The sequence below is a fragment of the Bombus pyrosoma genome, linkage group LG7, assembly GCF_014825855.1.
Source record: "Bombus pyrosoma isolate SC7728 linkage group LG7, ASM1482585v1, whole genome shotgun sequence".
NCBI lineage: Eukaryota > Metazoa > Arthropoda > Insecta > Hymenoptera > Apidae > Bombus > Bombus pyrosoma.
The window spans coordinates 1,560,660-1,572,778 of record NC_057776.1 but is presented as its reverse complement, the minus strand read 5'-3'; the positions used below and the strand labels follow the sequence as shown (position 1 = coordinate 1,572,778).

The 12,119-nt window shown below is 30.8% G+C and overlaps 1 protein-coding gene and 2 long non-coding RNA genes across 3 annotated transcripts; 1 reads left to right on the top strand and 2 right to left on the bottom strand.

Annotated features, from left to right (window-relative positions):
• Positions 1-1,065: 1,065 nt before the first annotated feature.
• LOC122569114 (clusterin-associated protein 1-like) lies at positions 1,066-4,731 on the bottom strand. The gene is given in 8 exon segments (XM_043729653.1): positions 1,066-1,453; positions 1,566-1,746; positions 1,821-2,057; positions 2,158-2,556; positions 2,903-3,099; positions 3,620-3,887; positions 3,989-4,241; positions 4,496-4,731. Coding segments are annotated over 6 exon segments (1,317 nt in total). The 5' UTR covers positions 3,654-3,887; positions 3,989-4,241; positions 4,496-4,731; the 3' UTR covers positions 1,066-1,184.
• A 90-nt stretch (positions 4,732-4,821) lies between these two features.
• LOC122569116 lies at positions 4,822-5,844 on the top strand. Its single transcript, XR_006317335.1, has 3 exons — positions 4,822-4,956; positions 5,429-5,581; positions 5,660-5,844. It is a non-coding gene; the product is annotated as an uncharacterized LOC122569116 (long non-coding RNA).
• Positions 5,845-8,990: 3,146 nt separating this feature from the next.
• LOC122569115 lies at positions 8,991-10,494 on the bottom strand. The gene is made up of 3 exons (XR_006317334.1): positions 10,367-10,494; positions 9,865-10,289; positions 8,991-9,738 (listed from the first exon to the last, which is right to left on the bottom strand). It is a non-coding gene; the product is annotated as an uncharacterized LOC122569115 (long non-coding RNA).
• Positions 10,495-12,119: the final 1,625 nt, after the last annotated feature.

The following is a 12,119-nucleotide window of genomic DNA, read 5'->3' as shown; positions in this document are numbered from 1 at the left end:
AAGTATCTATATGTCGGAGATGAAAGAACACCGCAGCCTTCCTTTGGAACTTTGGGAAAATCCCGTAATATTGTAATCTAGATTCTACCATAGCCGTAATTAAACAATTGTCATTCAATCCGATTGTATTTATTCGAGATTTGTAACAGTGAGCTTGGGCTCGAGGCGACAATCAGTCGCCAACGTAGCCCCGGTCAAGGGATGAACGTTTGTCTAACAAAGGTATGGAGTAACAGTATAGCTCTCCTTAAAAGAAATAGTTGTAGCGGCACTCGACAGTAAACATTCCAATGGTTTCTGTCCCGCGGCTCGCCACACGCAGACCCTATTCTCCGGGTAAGATGATTACCAGATGTTGACGCATCTCCACAGTACATGTTCGGCTGACGTGAGGGCCCGTTATAAATGTTAAGATTTAGTTAACTAAAGTCCTTCAAATAGACAAACAGTCTTTGTCCCAACTACGGGAAGATAGGGAAGATCTATTTTTTTACGAAGCGAACGACGCTTCCCGCTAGTAACTCCCTCAAGGGCAGCTAGCATCCTTCTCTAACCACCAACATGGGAATTGACCAATTAACAGCAACGTCAATTTCCCTCACATTCCGAATGAAGGCTTTTCTCCACGAGTCCGATGATCTCGTGCCCTTAGACACACCCCATCATAGTTTTCCTCTACGGCGTCACCGTGGCGGAGAGACACTTTCCCATACGATCTTACCTGCGATTTAAGTAACGTTTTGCGAGCAGTGATTACTCCACGTCTTAACTTAGATTCTAACTTAGACTTCGGCGAAGAAGTAAAGTCGCTATCCCGTTGACCGCGGATTCGTTATCGAACCTAAGGCCATTGTCATTAGCGTCGCGAGTGCCTAATCACCGCGGTTAATTACCAAGACTGTAATATCTCCAATTATGTCAATAAACTTCACCTGTGTTGTATCGCACCAATGGCTAATTCCAGTGAAGATTCATTAAACGCCCCTAACCGTAATCCTGATACAAACCCGACATATATATCTTAAGGGTTTTTTACCACCGTCAAAATTATTCGATCACGACGACTATTAATATATTACCTTTTATTGACACCTATTTATAGTTATTGTAAAAATGTGCATATAGAGATCGATAATTACATGGACGGTATATTTTGAAATTTTTGTAATTGTTTTTTGTAATGGTTAAAAATCCTCATCCGAGTGATCTAACTTACTAACGACACGTTTTTCTTGTCCAACCTTCAAATCAAAATTCCCAATTTCTGCTCCTTCTACAGAGTCTAGAATATCATTATCATCGTCGTCATTGAGATCATGATCGATTAACAAGTCTCTGTCACTATCTAGCGAGCCATCAGTTTCATTTGATTCTTGAATAGTCCCTCTCTGACATCCAGACATACTTCCGTAAATACGACGCTGTGATATTTGCGTTCTTGATGATCGGCCAGCTATTGTATTATAAACATGTTTTAATAGTTATTATATTAATTTTGTTAAAATAATTATATATTATAACATGCTCTTTAAAATGTTGAGAAGAAAACTGCATTATATTTTTACCTGATTTCAATCGACTACTTAGTGTTATTTTCTCGGTATTTTGTTTTTCTGTATTAGCGAGAGGAGGCGGAGGCTCTTGAAGATTAATAGGTAATATAGAATCATTTCTTTCCATTATGCTTTCAAACTTAGCATCTTCTGCCTTCATTTTTTCTAATTGTTTTCGTTTTGTTTCTTGTCTATTATGAATTGGAAAACATTATATTATGTTTTCTGTATAGTTAGTATTAATTTTTCTTATTTCTATATGTATCATCTTTCAAATCTTTCTTGCTCTGTCTTAGCTGTATCTTCATACAGATATTCAAGGTACGCAAAGTAACGAAATTTTTTAATGTAGTCGTCATATAAAACTCTTAATTCAACTTCAAATTTTTCAAATTTCTTCATGAAAACTGGATGTAGCTTTCTTAATGTTTGCAATCTCTTTTGGTTGCTGTCAAGCTTTGCATGTCATCTTTCAATTCTTGTATCCAAACTTCGCTCTGTGTCCTTCAATCATTAGAGAAATTATACTGGAATATTTAGAGATCAGAGAAATTACTAAAGAATATTTTACTGTTCTAAGAATAAAATGAAGAGGTAGTAATACCTTAACGTTCTCAATTTGTTTTTTAGTGTCATCAATTTCTTTATGTACATCTTCTATAACACTTTTCAAGGCCATCTCAATTTCTGTGATGTCAAATTGTCTAGCAACTTTTGAGTTATGAATCTCTCTGAGATCAACTTCACAACCTAATAAGTCAAAAAGTGATGCACCAGTAACAGTCAACTGACTGGCTAATTGCCTAGTTGATTTCAATTCATTTACTTTATTGGAAATGTCAAAACTAACTGTACTAAAATTACCATCAGACATTATGCTGTTATTAATACTATTATTTTGTGCATCGTATAGTAATGTGGCTACTTTTAGTAATTCTTTTACAGCATAGCCATCAGCTAGGTATAATTCTTTTGTATTTAATTTGACATTTGTTTTTAAAGCCTGTATTAAAATCATTTGACAATGATAAAGTTCAGTATAAAAATATAAAAACAACATAGTATAAACAGTACAATATTAATTCATTAAAAAATACAAATATTAATTTGCTATTTTTATTTTTTTATAATTTTGTTAATGAGAAGTTGATACTTCCAGAGGAACTCAACATTAAAATTAGAATCTAAATTAATTAGGTACCTTTTCTATGCATGCTTAAAAATTAAATAATGTGGAAATAAACATAGAAGTTAAAAATATAAATTGTAAAATTCGATGATGAAACATTTTATTTTCATGAAATATAAAACTAAAAAAATTAAAAATTACAAACTGCAAGTTTTATTACCATAAATTCAGCAACTGCACGTATTAATGAAATATGCTCTTCTACAGCATTATGCTCACTAGATATATCCGCATCTGGGTCAAATCTTTTGAGCAGCCAAACAAGAATTTCAGCACCCAGTGGAAAATTTGGCAGTCGAAAATTTCCAACAGAAATTAATCCAGGATAACCAAGGACTTGCATCATTTCCGTAAAATCTATCAAAAAAAAAATAAATATAATTATCGTATCACGTTATATTTTGATTTACGTTGAGCACGTTGTCAAGAAAATATCGAGTTCCATACATTGTATATATAAGACATTATTTTTCTTTGAATCATAGGCTCAAAAGAAGGCCTTTGAAAATATTACTCAAAATTTTGATTCATACATTTTCTCTACTTCTGTTGTAACCATAAATACATACCAAATTAAGAAATTTAATTGAAATTATAGTAACTAAATCGTAATATATCAATTTTTTTAAAGAATTCCAAGTTTATATAATGTAATGCTTATAATTCGCAAATGAATAATGGTACATATTGGTATTCAATATTTACAGAATGACAATTATTAATTAATTGAATTACTTTTTTATAAAGTGGACTAAATATAGATTTTAAAAAATTCATAAAAATTAATAGAAGTCAAATTAATAAAAATTAAGAAAATCACCATCTGATATTAAAAATCACTAATATTTGAAATCATTACTGCAATAATAATACATACATTCTATGATTATATATTTTGTATTATATTTCATTTATTGAAAAGTATATTGTTATATGTACAACATATAACATAAAGAACATTAAAAGCCCATAGTAGAAGCTCCTCTAAATTGTTTGATTTCAGAATGTCTTTGTTTTTCAAAAAGTCTTTGTCTTGCTGCTCTAAAATGCTGTTTTCTTTTCATTTCCAAAGTTTCAGGAGGTATTTGTAATTATGGTTTTGCCACTTCTCATATTATTTATCTCAATTTTTTTAGGATCTTCAGCTATATTTAATTATTGAGATCTTGTTACTTCTGACTTGATTATTAAATAACCCTCTTTAGATAATTTATTTTTATATTGTAATGATATAATTATTTAAAACCTTTCTTATGTGAAATCATTACTTATAGTTGTAACATTTGTTTGTAGTTGTGAAGAATTACAAACCTGTTCCAATAATTTATTTCTAATATCCTCTGCTAGCCACGTAGCACTTTCTAGATGCAACCTTAAATCTACTTTACTATTTGTGCGATTTACATGCTGCACTCCAGCACCGCTGCTACGACTATAGGTAGTATCAAGTTCTTTAATTAGTATACAGCCATCAAATTTAGCATTTGAATCATCATAACCTGAGAATGTTATACAATTATATAGTATAAATAATTCTTAATTATAAGTCTTTATATTTCATAACGTATAAGACAATTTAAAAAAAATTGTTTAGTTAAAGTTAGTTATGTTAATTTTATTTTATATATAGATATAAGAAATATTCTAAGCAAGATTTTGAATAAATAATTAAGAGATTTCGTATGCGAAATCAACAAAATAAAATGTACGAAATACTAGATTCTAGTACATTATTAAATTATAATAAACTTACAAAGGTTGGCGTGAACCGTATTAAATTGCTTATGGGATATGGCTTATCAAGAAAAAAAACACTTTTGTAAGCAAAGTCTCTTCCAAGAATATAAATTGATTATGTATTATATTTGTCTTAAAAATTCAACTGCAGTCTGCTGTTGCAAAAATACTGTCTGCTGACAGTAATCATTTTGTCGTTTCTTTAAATTTGTAAATCGTACCATAACCTATACCGCGGTAATAACAAACGTGTCATCTGAACATTGCTACTAGCTACAAGTTCCAGAATCGATCCTCACAATGTTGTAATATTTCGATATTTCGATTTCAATATATGTTAAGCAGTCGGTGAAAGATGCTGTTTTGTGCCTATTTAACGCAATATTAATTTCATTTATTATAAAAAATGCATGATATATTAGTGGTTAGTGTTCTGTTTATGTCGATTATAGTAAAGCATGTGGTAAGATATTTCAAGTAAGTGCATTTTTTGTTAAATTATAACATTTAATTCACATAGCAACGTCAGTAAATTTTTCAATGTCTCAGTATTTTTTTTAAGTTAAAGTTAATTCATTTCAATTCAGTTCTCAGTATCGTGCTTTATATGTTCTCGCATCACTAGGATAATCAGGAATGACTAATTTCATATGATTTAATAATATACTAAAAACTTATTACAATTGTATATACGTATATATGTATTGTACGTATATATACATATGTATTAATATAAAAGGTAAAATTATAAAATTTTACATAAAATAGAAATCAATTGAGAGAAATATAAAGCAATAGAAACTAACAAATAATGGTGAGTGAATCGACGAATTTCGAAATTTTAAAAAACTTGTTCAATACTATACTAATTAATAAACACAAATTAACATTAATTATTAAAATGAGTACAAAGTCGCATGAGTATTTTTATAATGCATTTTTGTCTCAGGTGTTTGGAGAGCTTCAGAATCCTCTAATCATTATATTGTAACTTTCACCATATAATTACAGCATGTGCAATGGTTCAGAATTCAAACTGTAAATTTCGATTCGAAATTATAATATAAAGTATAGAACAGGATATCGTATAATCGTAAATGAAGTACGCATAGAATTCTATATATAACTTTACAATACTTGTTTATTTCTATTATAAAACAATTTAACGTAATTCATGCAGAACAAATTTATAAGAAAAGGTTATTTATAAGAAAGGTTAAGAGGAAGTACACAAGAAATTGTCACATACTACCAAAAAATCAAAAAATTGTACATGGCATTTGATATTTTACAATTCCAGGAAATAATACGAATCTTGTTAATAGTCCAAATTTAATTACACAGGATTAAATAATATTGATTTCAATGTACAGAAGTAAGTACAACATACATACAATTATTTTTTACACAACTATAATATACAATACATAGAATTCTTCTTTGATGGAATGTTGATCGCGGATAACACTTAATGATTGCTAGGTATTAAATTTCACAGTGAGTGTGAATGACTTTCTCGTAAAACAATGAAAGCACCGGTATACATTTGTTTGTGGTTAGGTTTTATTACCAAAATTACAAACCGCTGAATAATGAACTGGTCAAGGTTGCTGACGTCAAAGGAAGGAATATTCATAAATATTGTGACCAAACAATTTATATAATAATTTAAGAATTTTCTGATATTTTTAATGCCTTATGAGAATGTTACCAAAAGTGTTAAAGATTATTTTTCCTATTGTTCATGCAAATGCTCTTTTCAGGTATAAATATAAAGGGAATAGACAATTTGAAATTATTAATGAATTAAAGGAATACCACAGTAAGGAATAAGGTAACCCATCGCAAAACTATATTCGCAAGCTGTATCATTCTTTTTCCAAAATATATAGTTAACAACACTAACGCCTTGTTAGAAAAGAAACGTCTTAATTTTGAGAATGCGTCGTCATTTTACTCGATTTTCCTCTTTTCCTAATACAACAGTAAGTAATGAAATTCCACTGTACGATTAAGTATCGTATTATTCGGGAAAGTATTTGAACAGTTATCGTAGAAACTGTGTACAAAAGTTACGAGACATTTACTACAAAAAAATGTTTAAGAAAAATTAGTATACGGTACGAGTAGCAGTCTTACGCCTATAATTAATATTTAATACTATAGTATTATAACATATAATATTAATATATTTGGTTGAATATTGAAACTTATTAACAGAGTGAATAATTGACTGTTTAAATATTTCTGAGATCTCTGCGAAATATGTACTTGCACTAAATATTTTGTAGCTTTCATCTACAGTTTCAATAGGACATTTTCCACGATATCGCGCTATTACCAATATAATCATGATAATTCCAATCATTTGTAATGATGAAATTTTTAATGTTGTAATTCCATTACAATATTAATGAAATTTTTAAATGTTTCTATACGTGAACACGTATAAACATAAATATCTACAGTTGGTTTCTCTAACGTAAGTGTCCGAATACCGTTGTGAGATAGGTTCCTAAATATACTATAGGTTCTTAAGTATTTAAATATCTATCTAAAAATCTAACAATAGTTGAGATGTGCTATTTTTCTGTCTGGAAGTATCATTCTTAGTCAAAAAACTGATAAGCCGGATATTTAATATTTTTAACGATATTCGGTACAACTACGTATTGTTGTAAAGTATGCAAAACTATTGGCGTAATCGTTGTTTTGCAATGGTTTGAAGGATTGCACAAAAGCATTCTGGAATAGACGGTAATAACTGACAAGCGATCTGCCGCAAGGACGCCGAACTTCTTAACTCGACTGTGCGTTTTTCCCGGCTAAATACTGTGACAAGGCCGCTGCTTTACGGTGTTGCGGGTTATTGCACCAGCGAAAATTTAGTTGTCATAAGTCGTAAAATCGATCGGACTCATCGATTATCCAGAGCGGCTATCGTCAGCCCTCTATTTCGAATTACGTGTGTAATTAATTTGCAAAACAGATTCAATGGTAGGATGTACTTTGTTTCGTCAAGTACACGTGATTCTAATTCAATAATGTACAGTTAAATTCATATAGAATTGCATATAGAAAGTATTCGCACACTCTTTAAAACAGACCAACTTTTTTTAAATTGAATCAAACGACTTGAGTCTTTTTGATAAGATAGAAGGATCGACTAGATGACGATAAAAAATTTTGGGAAAAATTGCCGTTCGTCTTGAAGAATATAGTAAAGGTCACTTTTTACAACATTTTTGTCTAAGACTGTCATAAAAATTTTGAAACGCACACTTTGTAGATGTATGGTGACCTATATACAATGCTACAGTGAACATTTCACCGAAATCGAATGACGTTACTATGTGCTACAAACAGTTAAAAATGGTAAAAATTGCACCTTTTTCAGTGAGTTTCAAATCTTATGAAACATCTTGTATGTAACTGGTGTAAATCTTCAAAATGTGTCATTTACATTTTCATTAGAGGCTTAAATGGAAAAGTTGTTACTATTTTCTTCAGGACCAACCACAATTTTTTCAAAAATTTATTGTACATCATCTGTATGTAGTATATAGTGAACTAATTCTTTTATCTTCTCAATGGAATTCAAGTCGTTTGGTCCAATTTTAAAGAAGTTATTCCATTTCAAAGAATGTACGAATACTTTTTACACCCATCGCGTATGTATAATATTGAGGTACAATATCATATAAATCATTCATAAGTATTCACACATTTGGTTGATTTGTATTAATAATGTTTGAATTCGCTTAGAACGTGAAAATTAGTAATGAATTAATCATTAGAGTATCGCCCTATGGAGCCAAGAGACTATATATAATTTAAATTATTTGTTAAAAAGGTAATAATAATATATTTTATTATGTACCACAGATAGTATTATATATACATTTGTTATTTAAATATCGTTGCTTGTATTACGCCATCAGAGACCTTTTGTCAGTTAAAAAGAATCTTGTTTAAAGAAATCTGACGTAGAATTCAGAAATTAAAAGATCTGAAGATAAAGAACTTGTCAAGTAACAAAATTGTTCTGCAAGTTTTAACAATTATGAACATTAGCTTTAATACTGCATATTGGGTTTTAAAAGTCTATTTAATCACATCATAATATTCGTAGCTATAACCACAAGAAATAAACTCATTGAAACTGGATTTATCTATAATTGTACAATACAACAAAAATAGGTGTATGTTCGGTATTTTTAAGCGGCGATGTAATTGAATATTGTATATACATACATATTACAGAGGTTAACAAACCTTGCTATGATAAAAGTGTTGTATGTTTTATTGGAAAGATATTTTTGTGTGTATATATGTATATGTATATACATGTAGAGAAAATACTACATTATGTAATATATTAGGCTAAGAATCTATACGTTTGGGCAGATATGTAAAGAAGACTGTCTACAATAATATTTTTGGAGAAATTAGATTTATTAAAAATTAAATTCTATTCGTTTCGTATAAATACATATAAATATCTTTTTCATTATAATAATATTCAATATAAAAATATTCAATCAAGATGGAACAGTGTTTCCTAAAAAATATAAAGACGAGGAGTGAGATTCCATCAGCGACTCGTATAAGTAAAAACGAGTGACTTTATATGAAGAAATCGTACAAGTGTAAGAATTGAAAAGGTTTCAGTAAAGATCATTTATTTAATGCTGTTTCGTTCGAAGCTTCATTTTTGAAATAGTGAAACAATGAACAGTAACAAATGAGAGTCTTGATGGTCTATATTATCACTTGGCACTGTTATATTTAATATTACTTTAGCTAAGACAGTTTGAAGCTTCCTGGACAGACAGTCCAGAGGAAGAAGGTTTCCGACGTCTTGCCAGTATTGCAGCTGGCTTCAGGATATCGCGCTAATACTCGGAAGACGAAGTAATCTTAATCTGTAACAATACCAAACGTAATGTGAATTCTGATAACAAATGGATAATTACTATATACATTAAGACCTCTGTGATTTTGTTAAGAAACTCTTTTGCTTTTGGAAAATGAAAGCAATTTCAATTATTAAGTGTTCACCATTATATATTTTTTAAACATCCTAATTAGGCATTATTCTTTTCCTAGGTTCTAAAATTGTTATAGCAACAAACTTCTTTTTTCAGGTAAGAAAAAGGTCTCTCTTGCAATCTTTATTCATAAGATTATGGTTCCAAGATTAGTTAGTAATCTTCAAAAAGAAGAAGCTCGAAAGTAATGTTTCCAAAACTGCAATTCCTGCAACGTATTAAATATTAAATATGTATATTCCAAGAAAATTCCTACAAAAACCGCTTCATTCATTCAACGCGTATAAAATTCAACAAGCACTTGTAAGCTCACAATACTATCAGATAACGATACCAGTAGCTGATGCCGCGCAATCATTCTCAATGATATTCAAATTTTCTAGCAGTCGTTTAAATCTTTAAGTTGTTCGCCTTGCGAATCACAAGTCCATTTATGCATACAGTCGGAACGTGGCAAAATTTCACAGGTTAGCAGTGGTCACGATGATTCAATCGAACCAACTCTTGAAACAATGTATGATGAAAGTTTACTCGTGACTATGAGTCGATACTGCTGATAGCATTGACACAAAATTGCAATTATCGTAACATTACGCCGACGACGTGCGTTTATATATTTATGATGCGATTTTTCGTGTAAGTGTTGCTCGATACTATTTGATTACAGGTATGTACATTAGCGTCCATAAGTTTAGCCAGCTTAGGAGTAATAGTAGATATTTAAATTTGATCAAAGCGTACAGATGAATGATGAATTAACTAAAAGCAGTAAAATATGAATTTAGGTTAGTTATTGAAGGGCATATAGCAGTAATATATGTTACTATTTAATATACATTCTACTACACGTATTTGTTATTTAAATGGTAGAATCCAAGAATATAAATTGATTATGTATTATATTTGTCTTAAAAATTCAAGTCCACTGTCTGCTGACAGTGATCATTTTGTCGTTTCTTTAAATTTGTAAATCATACCATAACCTATACCGCGGTAATAACAAACGTGTCATCTGAACATTGCTACTAGTTACAGGTTTCAGAATCGATCCTCACAAAAGTGGTACTAATTGCATCAACATTAGAAGTCTTTCTATCAATTTAGGAGATCCTTCTTAATCTCACTTACGAATCAAAAATCCAGAAATTTAAAGATGAAGAGTTTACTAAGTGACAAGATGATTCGACGAGGTTTGACAATTTACAAACACCAGCTTTACCACGATAATACATGTCGTATTTTAAAAATTAATATCATCGTGCTATAATGTTCTTGTATATTCTACTGTATTGTATTATATCTTGTATAATCTTATATAATATAGCCTGTTCTTACATACGTAGTTAAGCTGATTATAAAGATTAACGATCATAATTTATCTGTAATTTTAGAATTAAAATATATCTTGAATTAAAGAATAAACAGGTTTCTGGATATTTTTCTATAGTAGTGTATACGTATCATACGTATTACCACGTATGGGATTTAAGGTTTTCCACTTGTCGTCATTTCGTCTAACAAGGAGCATCCAATAGAACGAACAAATAGAGAAGGAGTGGACGAGCAGGAGAAAAAATGGAAAGAAGGATTGCACAATTTGGCGCGTGACCGCAGCCTGGTGGAACGCGCATTCACGTACGAGCACACGAATACGCGATTTATCTCGTATGAGTCGCGTGGTGGCTAGATTCTATCTTATAGGTGACTGTGTAATTCACGATATGGTTGTCGAGTAAAATATCTTCGTGCCACGCGAATCTAAATGGCTTGCGAGCTTGCTTTCGCGTATTTGATGCATTTTGATTGTTTCAGGTTTAATGAGGAATTTTTGTAAGTATTTTACCTTTTAGGCTCTTTCTTCTTTTTCCTTTTTCAAACGTTGACTATTTAGATAATTAGTCGATTATTTATTCTGTATTGTTTATTCATATTTTGAGTATTAGGTATATTTGCAGTTGTGCAGAAATTCACAACTTTGTCTAAATTTGCATTATTTTATAATTGAACTCGTTCGATTAATTCCTTGCGTTACAATTATTCTGGTGGTACATGTTTTACAGCGAATCAACAATTCCTTTCCTTTCATTGTTTGGGACCTTACAGTCGGAAGCCGCATTCTCTAATTCTTCTTTCACCACATACACTACACATAAAGACAGCTTTTCTTACGTTTATTCATCGTAAAGTGAAAAATGCCTTTAGAAACTGTTATAAATTTTGCAACTATGAGTGAAATTTTCGGTAAAAACCACAGCTTAAAGTGTCGTTTAAACAAAACGTGGACAGAAGTATCTATATGTTGGAGATGAAAGAACACCGGAGCCTTCCTTTGGAACTTTGGCAAAATCCCGTAATATTGTAATCTAGATTCTACCATAGCCGTAATTAAGCAATTGTCATTCAATCCGATTGTATTTATTCGAGATTTGTAACAGTGAGCTTGGGCTTGAGGCGATAATCGGTCGCCAATGTAGCCGCGGTCAAGGGATGAACGTTTGTCTAACAAAGGTATGGAGTAATAGTATAGCTCCCCTTAAAAGAAATAGTTGTAGCGATACTTGACAGTAGACATTCCAACGGTCTCTGTCC